The sequence below is a fragment of the Ammospiza nelsoni genome, chromosome 3 (genome assembly GCF_027579445.1).
Source record: "Ammospiza nelsoni isolate bAmmNel1 chromosome 3, bAmmNel1.pri, whole genome shotgun sequence".
In the NCBI taxonomy this organism is placed as follows: Eukaryota; Metazoa; Chordata; class Aves; order Passeriformes; family Passerellidae; genus Ammospiza; species Ammospiza nelsoni.
Genome location: NC_080635.1, coordinates 40847368 through 40872440, shown reverse-complemented (window position 1 = coordinate 40872440; position 25073 = coordinate 40847368). Strand labels below are relative to the sequence as shown.

General features: G+C 36.8%; 1 protein-coding gene across 17 annotated transcripts in view; it reads right to left on the bottom strand.

Moving 5' to 3' along the window:
* The window catches only part of AFDN (afadin, adherens junction formation factor), a 115449-nt gene that overhangs the window by 14576 nt on the left and 75800 nt on the right, over window positions 1-25073 (bottom strand). For all 17 annotated transcript variants that reach the window (XM_059469650.1, XM_059469655.1, XM_059469656.1 and 14 more), the window contains 7 exons: window positions 8228-8293; window positions 7980-8053; window positions 7348-7466; window positions 6118-6312; window positions 5761-5852; window positions 5136-5324; window positions 1516-2538 (listed from right to left, as the gene is read on the bottom strand). In XM_059469650.1, coding sequence (XP_059325633.1) covers window positions 1516-2538; window positions 5136-5324; window positions 5761-5852; window positions 6118-6312; window positions 7348-7466; window positions 7980-8053; window positions 8228-8293 — 1758 coding nt within the window. The remainder of the gene's footprint in view (window positions 1-1515; window positions 2539-5135; window positions 5325-5760; window positions 5853-6117; window positions 6313-7347; window positions 7467-7979; window positions 8054-8227; window positions 8294-25073) is intronic.

The following is a 25073-nucleotide window of genomic DNA, read 5'->3' as shown; positions in this document are numbered from 1 at the left end:
GTTTCAAAATGTTCCAAAAAGCTGGAAGAACTTCATGCACAAATAGTGTTTTAAAGCCAGCACTTGCAGAGAAGACTAATATTGTTATGCAATACAACTGGCTTTTTTTTATTAACACGTGGCTTTCTTAGCCTTGCCACAGTAAAATTTTTAAGACACGGTTTGTTAAAATGGCAGTTACACATTAATTTTTATGCCCATAGGTAACTGTCTATGTGCCACAAATTGCCTGTTAGCAATGCTGGACTTTAGGGAATCCTGTTTGCCGATATTTAGCTTTTTCTTTCTTCAATTTCCAAGTTTGAGGTATCTATTCTTTTACACAGTAATAAAGTTAGGCATAAGGGGGAAAAAAGGAAAGCAATGCAGACTGCAGCGAACACGAGAAGAGTAAGTTTACGAAACGAAGCTGCCAAAACAATCGTGAACTTAAATCCCACTCAAGCCACCAGCTATTTCTGAATGTCAAAACAAGCATGTCCAAACATTTCTCAGGAATTAAACACTGCTTATCACAGAATTAAGTAAACTCTTCAAGACAAACACACAGAAGACACTGAACATATTACAGAGCTAGCTTTTAAGCCTGGAAAAGCATAGCTATTGGTATGTAATTTTGGAATCCATGCTGTTATTCAGGAAAGAACAGATTTTCCTATAGACACTTTTTCTCAATAACAGTAGATTTAGCAGAGTCTTGGGAGACAACAGCCACCAGCAAGAATGGTTAAAAATTTCACCATACTGTTCAGTTGTATTATCTTATTACATATATTATGAGCATTCAGAGAACTGAAGCTAAGGCAGGCAAACCTCAGATGCTGATTAAACTGGACACCATGAAAAATCCAGGCCTCCGATTAGGAGGAGCTGGAGCTCTAGACAGGGTGTATTAGCTATTACACCATCCAATACCACACAGCTCAAGCAATGCTCCCTCCACTGCTGAGGTCAGCACTGAGGGGTGGTAAAGGTAGAGGTAGCAGCTGTATCAGACCAGCAAGTTGGAATGTCTGTTCAGCTCACTACTCCCTGGAAACAGTAGGCATTCAGTGTCTGTGTTCATGACCCAAGACTATAAATAAAAACTTTTAGAGGTAAATACACTGGGGAGGAGAGGGAGAAATCACACTATTTTTATTCCTGATTCTCCTACAAACCTATGTAATTTCACATGTTTTTGCTTACCTTTATCCAAGCAAATTTTTAACATAGTTTACCTTCTAACCATACTCTAGGTACATGGCAAAATACCTTTATCCAAAGGAAACTTTTCTCTCCCCAAAACCAGAAAAATAAATTCAATTGCTAAAATTGAATTCTATAAAAGGTAGCTTTGATATTTTCACAATATATTACTTAACTGATGAAACCACTCTAAGTTACTAATTTTAAAATTCAAGTCATTTAAGAAAGTCTCATCCCCCTTTACTGTCTAAGAACATCAAAACACTCAAAGCATGAAAACCCACCAAGCTAGAAATTTACAGTATTTTTTTCTAGAAAGGATTTTACCCTTGCTCTTCTTTCTGCCTCCAGTCGCTGCATGATGAGCATAGTATCCACCTCATCATCCTCTTCTTCATCGTCATCGTCATCCTTTTGCTTTGATTCTTGCAGTCGCTTTTGGAACTGCCACTCAAGCATGAGTTTGCGGAGGCGGTCGTTTTCTTCTGCTGTACGATCAGGTTTGTTCTGCAGGTCCTGAATCTCTTTACTCAGCATGTCCACGATGTGCATCTGTTGCTGCTTTTCCAGCTTCTCCTTCGCATCCCGTTTCCACGGATCTGGAGAGAGGCTGTCACCAGAGGACAGTTCTTCCTTGCTGATGGTAATGTACTGCAGGTCTCTCCGCTCAATAGTCCGCGGCTGCTGTTGGGGCTGCAGCTCTCGAATAACTGTTTCTTGAGGCCTCTGCAAAGTTGAGGGCTTTTCTGATTTCACTTGTTGAAGGGAGACAGGAGGAACCACAGGCTGAGCAGGAATTAGTGGCTGAGAACGCATTTGGCCCAATTTTCTCTCCTGCTCACGACGTTTCCTTTCTCGTTCTTCTTCCAAACGTGCCTTTTCTTTTTCATACCACCTCTGATGCTCTTCTCTTTTTTTACGCTCAGCAGCAGCTACCTGGGAGGATGCTTGTGCTCCTATCTGGTTTGGAGGAGGAGGTGGAGGCAGAGGCAAATCCATTTGTAGTTCATCAAATTCAGCAGCATAATGCACTGGAGGAGGAGGCGGCGGAGGGGGAAGATCTGTTCTGATGGGCTGGGAAATGGCCACTGGAGTCGGTTGGCTAGTGGCTGGAGTTTTCCAACGGCCAGGTCCACTTTTAGTTAAACAAGACCCAGGCGACACTGGTTTGGAGGAATGGTTCAGATGTTCCTGGCTAGATGTGCTGGAATCCACAGATGAATTCATCCACTGATCGCTGTCTGACTTCCGATCAATATACTCCACATCCTTGCGTATAACGACTTCCAAACGATTCCTCTCTGGCTGGAAAACTTTGTCTCTGAGCTCTTCCTGAGAACGAGTTACACGCTGAAAAATATTAAACAAGGCATGTGTATCATAGTCCATCCACATTAAAACATATTTGAAAATGGCTTACAAAACACATTCTTATTACTGAAAGTAATTACTTTTAACGAATTTCAGCATTTCCATACCCAGTAGGTTTCCCAAAACCAACAATAAAATATTTTTCTCAGTCTTCTCAACTCATTTAAGTGATGGAAGACTTAGCAAGCTCCTGGGAACTGCCTGGTAACTGGACTGGGAGGAATGATGAATGCAAAATGGAGTTTAAGCTGAAAACCTCCCCAGCTCGCACAGTTTCTCAGGACTATCCCTGACACCCCCTCCCCCATGTGTGAGCATGGAAGTCCTGGTAGCTCTGAGCAGTGGCTCAGTCATACCAGCTCTGCCATTCAGACTTCAACTGGCTTCACTGAGCATCTTTCCTACTGGGAAAGCAAACACAAAGGCTGCAGACAGAGACAGAAGAGCGCCTCTGCCTACCCTCCTCCATTAGCAGGAGAGATGCCCTGCAGGAAGCTCCCATTACTGACACAATTCAGGGTACAGAATCCAGGCAGGCAGTCTAATTCTACCTGCTCCTGGAACATGAGTATAATGGTCTGAGATTTTTGTCACGTTAGTGCAACACCAAGTCTTTTTCTATAGAAGCTCTGGGTCCCATTGCACTGAACAACCACCTGAAAAGGAACACTGGACCATAAACCAGGCTTATTAAATCTGTTAACGATTTTCTTGAAGCAAATATTCATACTTTGAATGTTAGGAACTGCTAAGGACTGAACACATAATGCACCAATTATCAACAATTGAGAGAAGACTAACAAAGCAAACTCCTTTTATCTTCCTCCATCAATGACCTTAACCATGACCTCTAAAGAATGCCTTCTTTGAGAGGAACAAGTGTATTTTTTATGCTCTATTAGTCCAACAGAGCTGAACACAAGTTATTTGTGGTAGATTTGCTGTAAAGATGCACCTAGCCAAAGTTTGCTAATGCCTTCAGAATAGAAAACAGGCATTTAGCAGCTTTTTTTACAAGCCCTGTTTTTTCTGCAAAGATTAAAGTGTATTTTTTTATTTTTGTAAAAGTTTTTCTTCTGTTTTCTTCTAATTTTCAACTTAAAAGAACTATTGTCTGGCAGGGAAAATCTATTAACACTTTCAGCGCTAGTAAGGAGTTAAACCTTCTATTTTGCTTTAGCAAAATCCTTTTCTGCCCTGCCTTCAGCCTTAAGGCTATAGCTCAAATTCAGTGTCTGTCAACAACTTTAATAGATGGGCTTCATCTTTACCAGTTTTAACCACCTCATCTAAGCTAGTCACTTAAGTTTGTTTTAAGCAGGGGAGAGATGCATGTCCAGGCAACAATTATCATAGAATTCAGTCAAGACAAATGGGTAGGAACTGTTCTCTGGAGACACCCACCTCCCTTTCTCCCATCACTGACAGAGAGCATGTAGATGTTAGCTATGCAGCTAAGATTAAGTGAGAGGAAATCATGAAATGTGTAAGAGTTAAGCATGGAAATTCAGTGAAATATTTCTGTATCTATTTGCTAAAGTTGTTCAACTTGCAGCATTTCCCTTTCAAAATGACTGTCTTACTTTGAGCAAAACATCTATTTTTTTAACAGCTCAAATAACAAGAATTTTATCTCTAGAATACTAAAAAACCACTAAAATAAGTGACTTTTTACTGAATACACTTGCCCATGCATGTGTGAGCAACCTATAAACAATTTTTTCTTTGCTTACTTAGACAGAATCTCGAGCTAATTTACACAGCACTTTTCCAAAAGTAAAAGATAAGCCTGGTGTAAGGCTCTGCTTTTATCACTAATTAAGAAATAGCAAGGAAAAAAAAGCTCTCTATATTTTTAAGTCTGGTAGATTAGAGAAAGAAGATGATCCAGTAACTAGATTTAGGAAATCTAGGTTTAATTTCCTGCATGGATTTGAGTGAAGTTCTCACTAAAAGGAGCAGAACAGCACTGTGTTTGAATTTCTAAAAGTACAATGGGTGTAAATTCCTTCCATATCAAGATGCATCTACACTTTGATAATAGATACGATTTGAAATTACGTATTTCTGTTTTTTAACTGGAGCAGGGAATGTGTTTCAGTGAACACCTTGGATAGGCCTCAAGAACTGTTTTATTTCAATTTTAATACTTTGTCACTTAAAAAACACACCCTTCAGGCAAATATTTTTCGACATAAACCTTCTTAGAAGAATGGAGATTTAGTTTGCTTTTCAGAAAGCCACAGAACATTTTACATGATGAACCCTACTACCACTTACACCTCATTATCTCCAACAGGGGGATTAAAATATCCCAGATAACAGGTCTGCAGAACATGGTAACAAATTCTGTGAAAGGAAGCGGGGAGAAAAAAGGCAAAATGCGAAGGAAAAAAATCCAAATCATAGGGTTCCTGAACTCAAGCCCACCTTGGCAAAAGTACAGTTGTTCCCATCTTATGGTATAGTTGTAGAGAACTGACTATTCTGAAAAAAGTCTCTAGCAGCCCAGGAATGGAAAGCAAGAGGTTTTCTTCTGATTTGTTTCCTCATACTGAAAAAAAATTACTTCTTACCTGCATGGTAGTATTGATAGAATTATTACTTTCTGCCTGAAGCTGTGGTTTTTCTTCATAACTTGGCCACTGACTCTGAGCTGGACCCATTCGATCCTGCGACTTTGAAGCTGGAAATGTGAAATATTCTCTAGTATAGGTCTGTGTTGGGATGGGATAAGCTTCAGGTCGTGGTGGCAGAATCTGTTCCTGAAAAAGGGAGAAAAAAAACAAGGTAAGATTCTCTAATCACATAGATCTGTATTGAAGATTGCTCTAAACATGCTTTTTCCAAATATTTTCTTTTGGCTCCTAAGAGCATTACTCATGTGGGACAGGAGATGAAGAGGTTGCCTAGCATCAAATATAACTGTAGCTATGACTCATGTTTTTATGGTCTCAAAGCGAGTATGCAACATTGTACAGACCTAAAAATCACAAGGACAACTTCATGAACAAAATTTAATGAAATCATTGAAAACTTTCCAAACCTTTCATTAGCTGTAATAAGCAAAACCCCACCCAGTCACAAGCAACAGCACTGTGGTCAAATAGTTCAGTGAGACACTGATTTGAGTCAAGTCCACTGACACTACTAATAGATAAAGAAAGTTTAATAGCCAGCATTTTGCTTGCCATTTCTGACCTCTGTACAAAGATTTCCAGTAGAGACTGAGGTTATTTTGGTGGTAGTTCCAGATGCATAAGCATTCTTTCCCCCAGGGCTTGGAGGCTGATCTGTTGGAAAGTTAAAGGAAGCATTTACATGACTGTTAATAATAATTTACAAGCCTTAATAAAGACTTAATAAAGTAACAGTATTCACAAAATAACTATTTTGTCTTTAAGTAGTTCTAGCAAGAAGCTTGCTCCAAATGTTACCACTACACTGGTATTTTAAACTTAATCCATTTTTAAAAACAGTCACCCCCTTTTGAATACAACAGCCTCTAAAACTACTGCAGGAGGAATCTATCCCCTAAAGAAGGATAACTTTTCTTACTTGCTACATTGGGACTGGAACGATGATCAGCCCTGTTCTTCATCAGTCTGTCATCCCCTGGCAGCTTCTTTGGTTCACTGTACTCCGTCCAGGGCAGCTGGGGACTCTCAGGTGATCCATTTTGCGTGGAATTGTTGTACAGCTCGAAACCTTCACTCTTTGGTCGGGGTTTACCTGAGCCACGGCGGTCAAAAACTGTAACAGTTGGATATGTAGTTTCTCCTTTTCACTTAACTACTGCCTAGCGTATTTTTTTTCAAACCAGAGCTACCTTGAGCTTATATTTAAAAATTAAGTTCCCAGTAAAGCAAATGCTAGATTTAAAAATCTTTATTTCTTCAAATATGTAATCCCAACCTTCTATCAAATGTACAGAATTCCCTCCATCTGTATTCTTCAAAAGAACTTCCGACAAGGTACCACAACAATTGGAAAAACTAAACATGTTATACTGAGAGGTCTCTGGATGTCTGGGACATATGGCATCTGGGATGGTGGCGTCAACTGTGATAATAAGGATTTGTTCTTTTAACCCATTCTCTCCTCTACTGGTACTGTATGTAGAAAATGTCTTCATTAACAAAATTATTTCCTTTACAATACTATTTTATATTGGACTTTAATATGTCTTTTGTTAGTACCCCGAAGTAGGATGATAAAATAAAACACTGGAGAAACATCCAAGAACTTCTTATGATCAGACACTGAAACTTAAGAAGATACATTTCAACACTTCTAGTTAAAAAAATAATTAAAATTCAATGGCAAAATACATTTCAGGGCTTCTGTTTACATTTATTTCTCTCCTACTAGTTACATTGCACTCTGTGGTTACAAAGAAGACATATTCTGAGAGGAGAGAAGCTCTTATAAAAGGGACAAAAATGCCATTGAGTTTAATGCCCTTTATATTAATTATATTCCATTTGTTAAAACAAAAATTAATTCAAATCAGAATTGTGTTTAAATGCATAGTTAACTTTTAAAAGGTACATGTGCAAAGGATTTATTCATTACTAAACTAGGAAAATTTCAAGCAGTATTTAAAACCAGATGAATTTCTGATAAGAAAGGAAATTTCTTTTTTTCTGTGCAATTACCTTTCTTTTCTGATTTAATATTATAGTAACGCTTGGTATGATACTGTAAATTATTCTATTTTCTGCATTCTCATGAATGCAGAAGACAGACTTACAAAGCTTTTATTAACATCAGTATTAGTATCTTTACCTCTTTGCATCATTGGGGATGGCTGATTAAGCAGGGTTGCCAGGCCATGGTAAATTGCTCCTTGTTTTGCTACTTCTAGTGTTACTACAGAACCTGTCCTAGTCATAAGTTCTGCTGCCCTGCAAAAAAAGGCAGCGCAAATAAAACAAAATTAAATTAGACACTGTATTACTTAGTTACCCTTATTATCATTAATCTGTTGCTTGACAAAGCACTCTTTTTCAGATTAATACTTAAAATCACTTTGAAAAAAATTACAAGATAATGACAAGAAGATAGGCTTATGCACACAGACAATACCTACTGGGAAGTACTATTTAGTCCCAGTTTCTGCTTCAAAGGTCAGAAGCCAAAGTATTTAAAATTAGACTGAAATAAAGATTGTTCAAAACCAAAATCCAAATGTATGATACAATCTTACAATCTCTTCTATATAAATAAGCCATACTGTATGAAAAGAAGAGAAAAATACTACACAAACAGTTGAATTTGTTGCTAAGGTTATCCAGAGGCAGTTATCAGACACCAAGACAAAGCATAAAGTGTAAAAATCATGAGCTTCTGCCCATTTTGGTACATCACTAAGCTAACATTTTCTTTGTATAAAAACTACCATGGAAAGCATTCCGTACCTCTCCTGGGACAGGCCCACCAAACTTCGACCATCCACACTAAGCAACTGATCCCCTGCGGCCAGACGACCATCCTAGATACGTGTTCAAGAGAAGGAAATTCATACATCAATGCTAGCATGATCTCCACTAAAACAATCAATCATTCCCAAACTACTGAATCATACAAACTAGTAAACAAAGGATTTGCAAGCATTTCTGAAGGCTCTTACTACTTTTGAAATTGATGAATTAAGAATATTACTGACCACATCTGCAGCACCTCCTTTCACAACAGACTTGACATATATTCCAAGTTTGTCTTGACCAGCACCCTACAGAGAAAGAGGCGTTAATTTAGTTAATTTATATTTGATCTCTTAAGCACTCCACAAACTTTAGAAAAGTTTACATGGTTAAGTAAACCTCTACTTTCTCATTACTTTTATATATTTTCAAACTGGAGAAAAACCAATTATGCAGAGAAAAGTTACATTCAATTAAAGTCACATGAAAAATTTAATAGTAGGCTTATCAAAACGGCAAGCTTTGTTAGAAGCAAAGAATATTTGGTCTTAATGCAAGTTTGAATAAAAAAAATACATTAACTAAAACTTATACTTCAGAAGTTTGCTCTAGTCTCCTTCTAATAAGAAATACTTATTTGCACTTTTACACACATGTTAATTATAACTCTTTGTATTATGTTTTTAAAGAGAACACTGTACCCCAGTGAAACAACGTAAACTGCAGATTACATGAAAACGGAATAGAAATGTTTTTTTACATTCATTAGGACTGTAAAGGAGCCAGTGTAAAGAAACAGAGAGTGCCTTTAGCTTTACATAAACAAGTAAAGCAGACATAAGTATTTTAGAATTGACAGAGCCAATATTTAAGTCTAGTGCAAAACCATGCAATTTTGTCCATAAAACATCTTTTTCAAAAGTGTTCTGCTACATTTTGGAAGGACTGTTAACAATGAACTTATTGCAAGACAGATACCAACAGATACCAAGATACAAGAATGGAAGCATCTATTCAAGCCATGCTGTTGTGTCATCCACATGCTCCAATGTACAAGACACCACACAAATCAGTCCAAATGTTAGTATCACAAACCTTTCAATTGTCTCTTATAATGTAAGACTATTACTTGTCATTTATCTACTTCAGCAAATGGTGCCATTTCACTCTGCAAGTCACTTAGGAGAGTGCTAAGTATGTTTTCAACAGATTTAATTGTAACATCATTTTTCTTGTACAACCCCCCAAGTTGCTTTGATATTGAACATACAGCTTACTCCTTTTTTGCCCTCCTCCTTTGCAACTCTTCTGTTTTGGTAGCAAAAGCATGCATTGCTCCCATTGTTTTAATAGAGTAAAATAAGAACCAAGGTGAAGATTATTCCAAAGCTAGTGTTACACAGACATGGTTTTCTACACAAGTGAAAGACCTATTTTCATTAAGTCTTAGGTTAATCCCAAATGTTTACACAAAAGACGCAGAAAAATAATTCCTTCAAGTCTTATGATTCCAGATTGACATTCGACATGTCCAAATTTTTCATAATAATTGCTTAAGTCATACTTATGGGTAAAAAGGAAAAATACAAAAAATAACTGAAATACAGATACTTTCTTTGTCTAGAAAGAATAAAAAGAAATTAAGAGAGTTCAGTTTCTTTTTGGTTTGTTTTTTTTTTTTTTTTTAAGCTTTAAAGAAACACTGCTGTAACTGCAGAATAATTTTAACTTTATACCAGACAAATTGGCTAAAGTTATGAGAAACACAAGTCAGAAGATAGCTAGATAAATGTAATGGAAAATGAAATCATGCTTCACAAATCTCTTTGTTTTTCCCCCGAAGAACCAAGATGTGTATGAGGAAGGATGATCTAGCTGAACACCTAGACTTCCAAGAGGGACATCACAAGATCTTTTAGCAGGAGTTCTTCAAGACTTCAAGGTGACACGCAATAAGAAAGAACCTGTCCTTGTGTATTAATAACAGGTTCAATAATGAATCAAAAGTTGTTCGTTTTCACAAGGAACAGAAGTTTGCAGAGGAGCCCTAAATGTATGCGCTGTTTACCATGCTCCTACATGTTCCAAAAAAATGGCAACTAATAGTAATGTAACTAAATGTACCAAATAGAAGATTCATCAAGTAAGTCAAAACCAAGAGCTGCAGATGGATCACCTGATGCTGAACACTGGAGCAGTAATGGGGTGAAGATGTACTTCACTGGTTCAAATGTGATGCAATGTTTCAACCTTCTAAGGTGCTGGTTCCCACCAGGGCACTGTTGGCAGAACCAGTTACCACCCTTCCTAGCTGGGAACTGAAAATTAAATGACAGCATTTACATGTCCCTTCCTATGCCTCGAGTCACTAAGCATACCTGAAGGCAAGAACCTTGAATTCCAAAGGGCAAAGTAATCAACAGCAACTCACCCACCCACCCTTGAGTTGTAACCTGATGCATCACATCTGTCATTGCAGGAACCAAACACCAGCTTTTTTTAGTGGCCACACTGACCAAGGCTAATCAGATTCCTCTTAAGCCACCTGGAATTGATAGCATTTTTATTCAGTACTAACTTTAAAGGATGCTAGCAGGAATCTCTTCCCCTTAGGTCCAGAAATTCAGACAAAGATCTGTCTCATCCCATGATTAGGTAAAAACAAGCAAACCTTTGGAAGAGCACTGCCACTTAAAACAGTGCACACATTAATCACACAACTTTGGTACTCATTTATTGCATTAGACACTACATTCATCCATATACATCACCTTTGTCATGCTTGATTATGACTCTTAGGCACATTAAACAAAGCTGAAACCTTCTCTATAAGCCCATGATACGTGGCTTATATTGGTTTGCAGATAATGATGAAATAAACATTTCCAATTGCACAAATACAATAAAGAATGGTTTCTAAACTGACTTTAACATCTAAAGTTTAATCACTGTTTCCAGAGCCATCTTATATCAGCTCAGAAATCTGGAAGCCAGCAGAATAGAAAAGAACAAAGCAAAAACCACTATGGTCACTAAAAATCTAAAAGGGTCACATTTAGAAAACTGCTTATAATTCTGATTACTCCCTTACAAAATGACACTAACAGAATCATCAGAAACATGGAATACCTTTCTTGAGAGAACCAACTAAGAAGACACATTGGCTCCTCAGCTCAGCAACAATCAAGGAACTGAAGGCCAATGGGATTATGAGTTGCACTGATAGAATTATTTATCATCTCTCTGATCAGCCAGTAGAAAACATGTTCTTACCTCTCCTATCACATCTAGAATGCTTTAAATAGTAAAACAAAAACAAAATGCAACCAATCTCCACCCTGCAAAACATTTTCCATAAGACTTCATAATTAAATTGGGAAACAGCCAGGAACAAGACTGCTGAAAGATGCCAAAGTGTAAACAGAAGCCAGGATTCTCGGTAGAGCTCTTTGAGGCTTTAGGGAAAACACCAACCAACACAGAACCACCCCCCACACCCCAAAACAGATACAAGGCACTCTGAAATTATAGAAAGCTAGAAACCAGGATGAACCATGGAATAATTTGGGTTGAAAAGAACCTTAAAGACCATCTAGCTCCAACCCCCGTTGCACAGACAGGGACACCTTTCACTAGAGTGAGTTGCTCCAAGCCCCGTTCAGCATGGCCTTAAACACTTCCAGGGATGGGGCATCTGCCACTTAGCTGAGTAACCAGTTCCAATCCATCACCACTCTCACAGTAAAGAACTTCTTTTCACCATCTAATCTAAACTTACTCTTGTCCAGTTTAAAGCCATTCCCCCTTGTCTTGCTCTTCTAACAAGTCCCTCTGCAGCTGGCTGGCTGGCACCCTTTAGGTATTGGAAGGCCACAATTAGGCTACTCAGGGGTTTTTACTTCTGGTTGAACAATCCCAATTCTCCCACCCTTCCCTCACAGGAGAGGAAGATCTTACACTTTTGTTATGTTTTTTGGCTAAAGGCAGCACAGCTGGAAGATACCATATCAGTCAGATTTTTGCTTTAACTGTGCCTATAACCCTGACAGTAATTCTTCATTATGATTCAAAGGAGCTGGCATTTTACTCCTCATTGCTTCTTTTACAATGTTTTTGTGATATCTATACAGTTTGTCAATCTCTTTCCTGTTCTTTTAAAGGAAGTTATGAGCAGATGTATTAGCTCCAAGTCATCTCACTTAAATACAAAAACAATGCATTTTGAAAGCATAAAAATTACTTAAAAATAAATCTCTGTTCAGATTACATGACAAGAAAATCTCTACCAGTTACCACATTTACTCATGTCTTACTAGGACCAGTGAGCTTCTCCTCTAATTCACATGTCATTTAACATGTTTCTAAGGATATACATGTACAAGCTTGGGAAGACTTCTCACTAAATACCTTAAAATCAACTCATCACCTTCCCTTCAAGTTTCACCCTAAGCTTTACAGTAACTTGAATCCAAATTCCTAATTTCTATTGAAATAGACTTGATTTTGCTTTGTTTCTACCTTTCAGAAGGCTGCATTAGAAGAAAATATACAATTTTTTAGAAACATAAAATGGTTCTTAATATGTAGTCAGTCATACTAAACTCCAAAGTGAATAAAATTCTTATATGCTCCACATGGGTTTTCCTGTTTTCATTTAAGGATTTACAATTAAACAGATTTCTTTGTGAACTACTTATTAAACTGCTTTTCTTTCAAAGGAATGTGAAAGTCAACATAATTAAAACTATTCCCCCACAGATAGAGCAATAACATGTATGTATCAGCAACAAAAGTATGATAAACCTTCTTTTCACTTAATTTTATTTTCTCCAATCTTTAATACTAGAAGCATGTGCATCCATATGGCTTTTAGTCCAAACAGAAGAACACAACTGTAAAGGATTCAGATGACTGTGGAAAGCAAGACTGCAGTAAGCATAAAGAGATGGCTTATTCCCTTTCCCCAAGATCAACATACTGAAACATACAGCATATTTTCTCAAATATACATAACCAAATACAAAATCACGAAAACCTTTTCAAGGATTTTTCAAAAAATAAGATATTCTATATTTAAAAAAGCCTCATCTGCTGTACCACACTTTCTAGCGCTACCAATCTACTCATTTTCTTTCACACTTGATGCAACTTTTTCCCCCAATCCTTGCAGAAAGTAAAAGATACTCTTTGAAGGAAAAATTTGGGAAATCCTCTCCTTTAAGTAATACTTTAAGGAAAAAATCCACTAAACTGCTAGTGCCGCTTCAGTTCACCTGGGTGACAATATTCTCTAACTGAACTGACTATAATACAACTCTGAGGACTTCTAAATGACACCTACTTTTACAATGCATAGCCAAAACAGGTCCCTAGGGGAAAAGAAGTTCCACAAGGAATATATTAGCTGAGCAGAATTCAACAAATACTGAACTGAGGACTGAAGACTGAAGAAGGAAATATGGTATTTAAAAATGCTCATACCTGATGTACATCAGACCTAAGCTGCAATATGAGAAACACCTCCATTCTGTGCTTTTACAATCCAGTTAAATAATCAATACACAGAAACTTTTATACACAAATAAAGCGCATAAAGCCGAGAGAACTAGTTTGGAGGCCAGCAAAGAAGCACTATCCACACATTTCAGGATTTTAAAAATCCTATAATAATAATTTAATTACAGTGACAGTGGTAGTGTACTTATACAGAGTGTCAGGAAGAAACCCACCTGTCTGCTCCCATGCTGTCTCACACTTGGAGCTGTGCAGGAACTACTGTGTTGTGGCAGGTCCCATGACAGACCTGGCTGGAGACTCAGCTGATCCCTGTCTCCAGTTCCCCTCCTCCCAAATACAAGCTTTGTTTTCAACTTAATCAGCTTCCCTAAATTGTTTACAGCACAGCATGATTTGTTCATAACAGTGCAGGAAAGGAGGTTGCTAGGAGGGGCCTGAATCATTAAGGGAGGTTAATTCCTTTATTTGGTGAATAACGTTATTTTCAACCCAACAACTTAAACCATTTGAAATTCCTAAATCTTACAATAGCTCACCTATTAACTTTTCAAGCAGCTCTGTGTAGTGCCTGCAAAACAACTGTATTCTAGTGGGAGCTGATCCCCAAAACAATTGCAAAACAAACACCCACATACATGCAGGTTCCCACACAGAGAAGTAAACTACACAGTGGAAAATGTCTTAATTTTTAAGCCTTTGAATGCCTGCATGGTAAACGCACTGAACCAGTTACACTTCCCAATTTTGCCAAGTCCCATCCATTCTCCTTCTAAATGTAAAAAATTTCCTAACTTTAGCAAGGGATGGAGATGAATGACACATGTAGAACTGACGAAAATGCATCTGGCTAAAAAGCACAATGCGCTTTTACTCATTTAATTGCACAATGGGATATAAATATTATGTTCCTGCCCTCCACTTTTTCCACAGAACTTTATTAGATCTCTGAGGCCAAGCATGAAAAGATTCTTGAAAATAATCTTCGCCATGCTTGGGCTTATTCATCTTTAAGATGCATAAAGCCAACACATGGGGGAAACTGAGGCAAGCTATTAAATCCAGTCTCCAAGATGAAGCCACACATTTGCATGAGATGCAACACCTGTATAAAGATTTTCTAATCATCTCACACTTATCTTAAGAAGTAATTTAATGTTTTAAAAGAGCACAAGTTGAAAGATGTTAACACATTGCACTTGAAGTTCAGTCAGAGTATGAGAATAATTAATCCTAAATTTGCTGTGGTTTACAGGTTGGAATTCTATGACAAAGGACAACTTTTCCATTTAACTGGAATTTTAACAACTGGAACTCTAAATGATTTTCTAATCCTACTTGGGAGGTAAAAATAAAGACAGGACACTTCTGCATACAGATGTCTGCTAGAATAGTAACTTGGGTCATTATTCTAAACCTAAATGAAGAAAAACTATGGGAAAATGTTGAAGTATCCAAACTACCATGTAAACCATGTAAAAACAAAATAAACAAGGAGTCCTCCCTTACTGATAGACTAAATGGAGCTACAAGTCAAGGGGATAAATTAAAAACTGATGTAAGAAACACTATCAATAAATTCAGAGATTAAAATTCACTGGGAGTTCTACTTTCCTTAGACCTACCTTTATCTCATCTGTGTGGCCCTGTACAGGCTGTGACAATATTTAAAGTTGGACTGAAGGTAAGAAAAGAGGAGTAGCTCTGTGTTTTACAAGACAGGCTAGTTTGAAGCCTGCAGAACCACAGAACAAAAGCACGTTTAGAAAAATCTTACAAGATGGAGTCTGAAATTACAACCAAAGGCTATAAATTAAAACCAAAGGAAAATAAGCAAGGAAATAAAACACAGAGAGGGTTTAATAGGCATCTGGCTGACGATGACTGTTGAGTTTTCTATCAGTACTGGTCACAGGCCATGAGTTGCAGAGTCCATGCAAATCTAACTTCACTTGACTATAAGACCAAAGACTGGAGAAGAGAACAGCTAACCAGCTGGAACTGCAGCAAGAGCTTCCAGTTATTTTTTAAAAAAACACTACTGTTTATCTTGGAGATGAATGAATTCAGACAGACTGGAGCCAACAAAAAACCCATTAAAATGCAACAATTAAAGTCGACATTAAAATCTCACCTAAGAGATAACTTTTTTTTAACATAAATAACATTGGTATATTCTGACAAATGTGCTCTTATACATGAACACATATATATTCTTCTCAACTAATGCAGGAAAAGTGCTTGCTAAGTACTCATATTTGGAAAATTAAGATGTAATGAAGACTCTATAAACTTTCACTTACAATTGTCTTCTAAATAGCAGTAGAATAACTGGAAAACCTGAGCTAGATCTCAGGACATATCACCTTTCATAAAGAAATTCAGTAAAGAAGTTATTGAACAAACAAACAAATAAATTGACTGAATTGCTTTCCTGTAGGGCCTGAAAGACTGGAAGAGTTCCGAGAACTCATGTACCTATTGCAATCTATAGCAGCTAAAGAGCCAATTTTGGCACCTCTGTTCAGCACAACTTCAGTCTCTATAATGCTGATATATTATATTTAAGATGGCACTGACACAGGACAGGGGAGCAAACAACTAACCACTACAGTACCTCACTAAAAGAGAACCTGAAAGGTGAAGAAAATAAACAACCTCCCCCCAAATTATAGGGTTTTCTTTCTTCAAGTCACAAAGACTTCAATCTCAAAAAGAAAAAAAAACCTACAAATTCACTGAGAGCAGGAGGATGGAAGAAAAACTAACTCGATACAACAGAGCCAAGTCAATTTAATGCATTAAAAAAAAAAAAAAGTTCAGCTGAGACAATGCTATACAATGATTTCATACCTGTTATCCAAAAGGGTATTTGCCTCTTTTAAGCCTGGTACAATTTTCTCCTTAATCACAAAAATTCTGTCATGTTAAAGAAGCCGAAGGACCAAGATGGATAATGTAATCTAACTTAAGTTTTTGAGATAGCCTAACAAGAAACAAGTCCTTTTCCATCACATCCATTTTTAATATATTAGTACACAGTAGCCTATAATTGTTTGCACAATTAGGATTATTTTGCAAGCCCCTCCTTGCTCTGAAAGGATTGTGCCCAAAATACTGCATTTGCTTAAGAGTATCACTATGAAAACTGTAGAAATAAAAGAGGCAGCATTAAAGAATACCTGACCAAAACAAACCATTACAGCTACTTCTATAGAATATTCAGACTAATGAAGACAAGAACAAGATAAACTACAGTGATCTAAAAAAAGAAATTGCTAGTCCTACATCAGGAGGATATAAAATTGAGGATGTACAAAAGTACCACAGTAACAAATTAATAAACACGACAGATTTAATCAGAAAAGTTAAGGAGAACAGATTTTATTGCTAGTCACAAGATGAGTTTTATAAGACTTCCTTGTCAGTAACAGACACAGGGAACTTGGTCTGACATACATTCTATTGGCCATAAAACTAGAGAACATCATACAGTGCAACTGTACAGAAAAGTCACAGTTTGAGTAACAGGAATATCCAAAAGACTTCCTAATGGCAGCAGCACAGCTATCCATGAGCTGGTGAGTCACCACAGAAGCATGAAAAGCAGGCAGAAGAAATTCTGCTTACTCCTCCTTCCCATCTGGTATTTGCCAGGACAAGCAGCCATAAAGGCATGGTGAAAACAACAGCCAGCTCCTTCTAGTGAGAATCAACATGCAGCTTCATTCCCAGGTGAGCCACCCATGCTGTGACACGCTCATGAGGACCTGCCACCTGCAGAATGATGGCCTGGAGGTGCTGAGACACCACACAGCCCCACCAGCATCCCAGTGTAAGGAATAAGAGGGAGTGAAGGTCCATCTGTTGACCAGGTGCTAACCTCTTAACAGTTGAACCACTCCCATGCCCACACATCCCCACCCAACATAGGTGGATCACAAACCAGCTGTACTTTCTGTGAGGTTAGCAATATTCCTGCAGTTTTAGGAGACCTGTAAAATGACTTGGTTATTTCAATACCTATAATGAGAACTAGAACTACAAAAACTATTATAGAAACAGTTTTACAGTTGTTAAAAATAACAGAAGACTTGTATTAAGTAACTAAGGAAAAACTATGCATCTGCAGAGCAGATCTGCAGTACAGCACCTAACCAAACTGGTGCTGCTCCAGACAATTAACAGGAAGGTCTTGTCATTACTTGTTCTGAAGCCTCTTTTGCCCACACCCGTTGAGCTTCATATACTTTGTTTATCACTCTGATAAAACTAAAGCAATGAACAGCTTCCAATGAAGTCTGGCAAAATTATACCTGATTAAAAACATACCCTTCAATAACAAATTTTTTAAAAATCTTAGATGCTTTAATACAAAAAAAAGTTTCAATATAAAAGCTGACTTTAATTTCCATAAAATGTCAGAATGTCTTCCTAATGATCTTTCAATATAGAAATGTACATTTCCGTCTTAAGTACATATACATGTAAATGGTTTCACATTTCACATAAATAGTAAAATGAAAAAGTAGTACTGAACTGAAAGTATCTTCGCTCTCCAACTATACTTTGAATCCACAAAAGTGTCATACAGTCACCAACCTTTTTAAGTAATACTCCAAGTGGCTTCAGATACCAAGACTATATGTCAAAACATTTCAGTAGTTCACATAACCACACATCTTTTAAAATAAGTAATTTTCAAGATTTTCTTAAATTCTTCATATTTATGCAAACATGAAATAAGATTTTATTTTAATAATGTAGGTATCACATATATGTGTGCACACATCTTACACATATATATGTGTACAAATACATTTTACTAAAGGTATCTGGGATATCTCATAATGCTTTACAGCTGACAGTTCTTCCAAGTCACTTAAGCTTCTGTGGTATTTTATAAAAATTAAACAGTTTGATACGCAACGAATCAACTGCAAATAAAATGTGTTTAAAGAAAATAGCATAGAATTGTCGCTTATCAGGCCTGATACCAGCCATCAAGCCTTTTATCTGCCTACATCCAGAGCAGATTTCACTGATTTTTATCAAGGCTAATTCCCGATCCCAGATTCTTAAGCTTCCACAGAAGCTCTCTGCAAGTTGTAATAAACATCCTTAAAAGCAAGTCTATGGAACAGAATCAAGTCTCATTCTGACTGCCCTGGAAAGTAATTTATCTAGAAGCAATTAAATAACCCAAGCTTATAAGCATTTTAAAAAATAACAGTTTACTAAACTATGCAGCACATTTACAAATTCACTCTCTAGGAGGCAAAAGCAAAGGTTTTTGACCACCCACCCACTCACATTCCATAAAGCTGCATGTGTTCTTTAGGTTGTATCTGGATGAGTACAGATTTTATCTTCTTTAGGTACTAAATATATACTAAGTCTAAGACTCACTGAACTACTTGCTGCGGGCCCAGAGGCAGAGAAAGGCCAACTCTGTAGCTACTGGTCCCGCCTCTAGCAAGTGCACACTTTTCTGGACTTGAAAATCAGAAAAAGCCCACTTTGTCAGAGAAAGGTAAGGTCTGTGTTGTCTCAAGACCAATGCAGACACTTCAGAAATCTGTCATCATTAGAGAAAATACTTTTCAAATATAAATGAGGTGAACCAGCCTACTTGTATCTAAAACTGATCTGTTAGCTGTGGTTAGTTACAGCTGCACTGAGTCACGTTGTACCCTGACTCAAAAAGAATTTTAAAACTGACCCATGCTCTACATACTTCTGCTTTCCCCTCTCACATACTCCTCCATGTTGGGGGCCAAGACCCAAATGTTTCTGGAGCAAGGAAAAGTACAGTGACAAATGGGCAAAATATTTCCAATTAAACAAACAAAAATATTTCCAATCAAACAAAGTATTTCCAATTAAACAAAACAAGCACAAGGTTCTCACCAAAACTTTGGTGATAATCAATATTATTCAACAGGTAAAGATACTAAGCATTTAAATGCTATGACCAATTCCACAGCAGCTTTAAACTGCACTGAGTGGGAAAAACAGATGAGAAGTGCCTTAATACACAAAGGAAAAAAAAAAGGCAGATTGGCAGCAGTACATCCAACATCTGACACATCCAACAACCTAGAAACTTTATGTCTGGTGTATCCAGATGCTCTACTTATAAGAAATCTCTAAGGGAGTAAAGAAAAAGACTGAAGAGTTTTGTTGTTATTTTTAATATGGAATAAGGGTTACATGTTACTTTTTAATAAAAGAATGTTTGCAATCAAGATTGACTTGCACACAAAGCAAGCAAGTGAATATACTCTCGTCTTTGAAATGTGCTTCTCACACGACAACCCAGGATGTTCTGAAGTGGATGTCCTGAAATGGCATTAATAAATTATCCTGTGCTGTACTCTTGTGCATATGTGGTTGTATGGGGATTTTAACAGTGTTGAGCATGGAAAGCAGGTACACTGACACAAAGAGCTCTAGCATCTTCTGTGCTAAACAGAAATATATAAATTTACAACAGCATAATTGCTCTCACACTCCAGGAATGCAACTGACCTAACATTTAACCCTAAGATTGGAATCAAGTATGCAACAGCTCCAAACTTACTTTACTTTATTCTTACTGTCAAGAAATGGGAAAAGTGGTAAGTAAATGCAAAAGGTTTCATATACAACATTTGTAAAAGACTAAGCAAATTTTGTTCATTAGTCTGTCTTGATCTTTCTGGAAAAAGTCATCATTTTTATTATTATAAATGCTGTAACTTAATGTAATATACTAGAAATGCATTAAAAGCAATTTAATTAAAAAAAACAAAAAAAGAAATTAAATACATGAGCCTGTTTGATTCCACTTCTCTTTTGTTCAAAGGAAAACCCTTTCACTGAGCTCAAGGAAAATTTATTGCTTGAGCTCTATTTCACCAGACAAGGGTTAACTTTTTCATGTATATTTGCTATAAATACTCCATGAGCACTGACACACTAATAATACTCAGAGTTATGTACAAATCCACAAGTTGTGCTGCAGGTTCTCTGATGCTCTTCCTCGGTAAGTCAATTCTGATCCTATGGCTCAGCTTAATTATGTCTGCATTAGGCTTCACAGGCAAGACATACTGGGCAATTTATTTTGGGAAAAAACCCACCCTGTATCTCTGCACTTTTTCAAAGAAATGGAACTTGCCTTTATAGCTAAGGATAAATTACAAACCAAAAACCCCAGAGCATTAACTTCCACATAATGCAGGCTCTGCAGTTTCAGATGGATACAAAGTAATCCTGGATCAGTGTGTACACTAACATATACTATTAAGCACTTAAATTCCTACTCCAACTGAGAGTATTACTCATACAGCAAAAAGTCAACATAGAAATTACTAAGCTCCAAAAGTTTTTTCCATTAATAGGAAAAAAAAAAAAAAGAAGAAAAGCTGTATTAACATGTATCTAAACAGAATTTTCAAAGTTATTAGAATGCCACAATTTAAAGAAGCCTGGTACAGGAATTCTAGCTAGAGTGTATGTGCGCTACAATTTTGGCAGGCATGCTAAGAAGTGCCTGCATACACAGGGTATTAGTGCAATGAGGAAATGGCACATGAATTTTAAAACTCACTTTCTTTCAGAAGGCCTATAATACATGTCTGGGTCACCTATTTGCAGTATCAATCTAAATACCAGAGAATAAATAAGACAAAACCCACTCCACTTCAGCAGAGCTGAGGTCTCACAGCTACTGAGAAGAAAAATCACACTGTGACAGTGTAACCTTCAGATTTTACACACCACATAAAAGCATTAAAAAATTTTTGTACAACATCTACAGGGCACTGAAATGTAAGCAAAAACTCTGCTGGAAGCTAGGAATCAACAAAAACCAAGCAAATTGCTAACACACAGCTACTTATTTGTTCATTATGAAAACTAAACTGGCAAACTACATACTATTTTATTTCTGTGGGATTGAGAAATCTGTTCTGAAAATGAGAATTATACACTGTGTTTTCCCTAAAGTCCTCCTAAGAAGCCTGTTAAGGCAACACCAGTAGTTTAGTTTAGCAGTTTAGTACTGAACATTAAAAAAAAAAAAAAAAAAAAAAACAATAAAAAGGCATCTCCACAAAATTTTAAATCTTATTACTGAAACATTTCAATTAATTCATGCTGGGAGAAAAGGCCAGAAAATTTCCTTAAATGCTTAGAAAACACAGTCACAGGAAGGCTTTAATGCTGAGATATTTGAAATCTTAAGACCTAGAACCTGTAAAAAGCTGAGAAAGTAAAAAAAAAAATCCCATCAACTGTCTGTATTTGCAAAGACAAGTTGGATCCACATTTGTATATTGTTACCAGTATAATTAACTATAAGCATAATTTTCAATTTTGGGAAAAAAAAAATTAAAATCATGTTTGAACCTGTTCCTTCTACATGGATCTCCTACAAGATATTTGTCAGAAAAACCTTCATAAAAATTTTATTTTGAAATTGATATTCCTGTAGACTCAAACCCTCCTTAAATTTAACATCTTGAACTGACTGCTAAATATAAAATGACAAACAGTGGTTTAGAAATTAAAGCAACTTTAATTTAGAATCATTTAACTCATCCTTAAGAACAAACAAGGTTGCAAAATAATGCAAATTATTTCTGGGTAAGATGTTACAAATTTGTTTTACAACAGAAAGTCTGTTCCCTGGAGTATTTACTGCTGAACTGTCACACTCATGTTTAAAATGCTTCTATCAAAAAAGAAACACCTTATCACCTCTCACACTATTTCAGTAAGCACTACTTAGTCTGCCTACCTGCTAAAAAATCCTAGAAAATACACTCTCATTTATGTGCCAGTGGGGCCACATACATGTGCATTTTAAGGTCCTTGTATATATCTTAAGGTAACTTTTTCTGTTGATACTACTAAAAGATGACTGGACAAGAAGTAGAAGTGTGCCATACTTTAAAGTAGTAAATCACAATATACTAATGAGTATAACCAGCATGCAAAGATTAATCAACAAAACTTCCTGCAGGACATGGGAATCCTTTCTTTCGTGCAGTAGGAATCTAAACAGAATTGAAATGCCTCTCCTCTGCGAACACGTTCAATAAGAAGCCCTAACTGCAACAAATTTGAATGTTCTGATCTTTTCAGAAGGGTCTAGAGAGTATTAAAAATCTTACACTGCTTGGGACATTGATTTTAATTATTCCACTAAGATTTTTTAAGAGGAAAACAGACTTTTAGAGGAACCTGGATTAAAGCCAACTAATATGACAAGTAAACAGATCACAGGTCATGCTATTCATGCTCTGGCACAGTAAAATAGTAGTTATCACACCTGAAACTTTAAATATTAATAGTCACTTCCACAAATTTCAGAAGTACATATGAAGAAGAAGCTAAAAAATTAGTTTTTTCTTTCTAGATTTTAGAAAGTTAGCTACTAACATCTGACTATATTTAACTGCATGCTGTATTACATAGTTGCTACATGAACAAATAACTACTGGCAGGTTTAAACAGGCAAGAGAGCAGGAAAAAGTACAGGGATAGTAAAACTTCAGAGAAAAACAGTCCCAACAGAAACCTGAACGGACTTACCATGGATTCTGTTCTTCCAACAACAGAAAACCACATTTTGATCTCCGGGACTACAGATCCTTGAAAGAAAAAAAACAATTCTCCACTTCTCTTCCAGCCCTCAACAGCAACCACCAGCTCTAGTCTGCTGGATTTTCCAAGATACCCATCGAGATAACTCGGAGCTCGATGCTATGACACAGTGTAGCATTTATCAACACCAGCTATAACCAATACAATATTCAGACTCTTACGTAATCAGTTATGCCGTTCTGACTTCCATTTACTTTAGAGGCTTTATTAAACTCTGAAAACTGCTAGAAAAAACAAAAAGGGAGCCCTTTTGTACTAAAGACAAAAAACCTCCAAATTAAACAGGAAGTAATGTGCTGGCCCACAGATGGCTAAGAAGTCACATGCGAAATCCCCCAAAAAAGTGATATATTTTTAAAGTAAACTGCATGCACACGCAGCTTCCAAATCATCTGGATTTCATAAAAACTTAACCACAATGTGGTTGGGAGTCTGGCAGCTTTTAACATCAAAACATCTTTCAGGGTTAGAGCAACCAAAGTCTGCACACAACCTCAAAAAGCAACACTGTTCCCCGTTCCCTATGCCCGACCACTCCTACCAACTACATTTCCATATTCCATTACAAAAGCTATTGCTAATAAAGCTACAGAGTATTACTGTAAGAAAACATGCAATATCTACCAAAAGGCAGAACAAAGAAGTTGTTCTTCTGGATCACATATGAAGCTATACACTTTAATTTTAAATAAAAATAAAAATTGGTTTAAAGCATTCAGTTTAAGAATTGCTATTAGGTATTTTCTCCATTTATAAAAAAAAACCCACCAAAACCCAAACAAGCACAACACTGTTTACAGTGCTCTGGAAGTGAACAGCTGTTTCATAAGTAAACCTGTTTTCTCTGCTATGCTTGCATTTAGCATATGCACTTACTACATATTTGCTCAGAGGGACTGTCCTGTCTCAGATAACACCAAAGTGAAGTGAATTAGGTGATGCACTGAATTTCTGCTCTCTCTGGCACTCCTAGCAAGCCTTTAAAACTTCTAATTAAATAAAATACAAGTAGTTGTGATTAGAAAGTGAAAGAAGTAATGCACTTAAACATTTTACCTGTCTCTAGGTCGGAAGATGATCCAACAGAGAGTTCTCCAGAGACCTGACACTTTCCTATACTCCTTGACTCACCTCTTCAGGTTTCATTTTGGTTTTAATTATATTAATGTACATGTGTTTGCAAACACCTAGTATCCCAAGGTAATACTTCTATCATAAGAATAAACAGGTGCACAGCATTTCAATGCAAACTGCATTCCTTCTCTGCTTGTACAACCTTTGTTTCAACTTCAATCCTTGTTTTTTGATTGCAAAAGAGAAGGCATAACAATCACTTGATAATTAGGAACATTTGGTGTAAAGGTATTATAAAAGGTATGATTTCTAATTTTGTCATTAGAAATTCTTAATTGGCACAGACTTTAAGCCAATAAAACCTCAAAACTAATAAAAACTCAATCATTAGATTACAAATATTTTAGATGTTTCCTCGGAGATGAACAGAGATTTACAAGGAAAGCACACATTTTTTTGCAATGGGTAGAAGAAAGAAAAACAGTCCATTGGTATTATTTTTCTTTTTGATCTCCTGAGAATCTGCCCATTTTGTCCATCTCTAGAATAGCATCAAGCTGCATGTTAACAAACTCAATCCAAAGCCCAAGACAAGTATGAAAAGCCCCGTAACACGTAACAAGAAAGGCAGGTCAGCACTGACATGCAAAGGTATTGTCACAACAGGTTACTGAGAGCAAGTATTCAGGAAATACATCACAGGAAAAGAACTGCTTTCCTAACAAAAGCTAAACAGAGTCAGGGTTGTCCTTCACTGGTCGGAGCAGGGCCTGTTGACCAGCTGCACTTGCTACTGCTACAGCCCCTTGCAAAGCACTGTGAAAACCAACAGTTCATTAAACACAA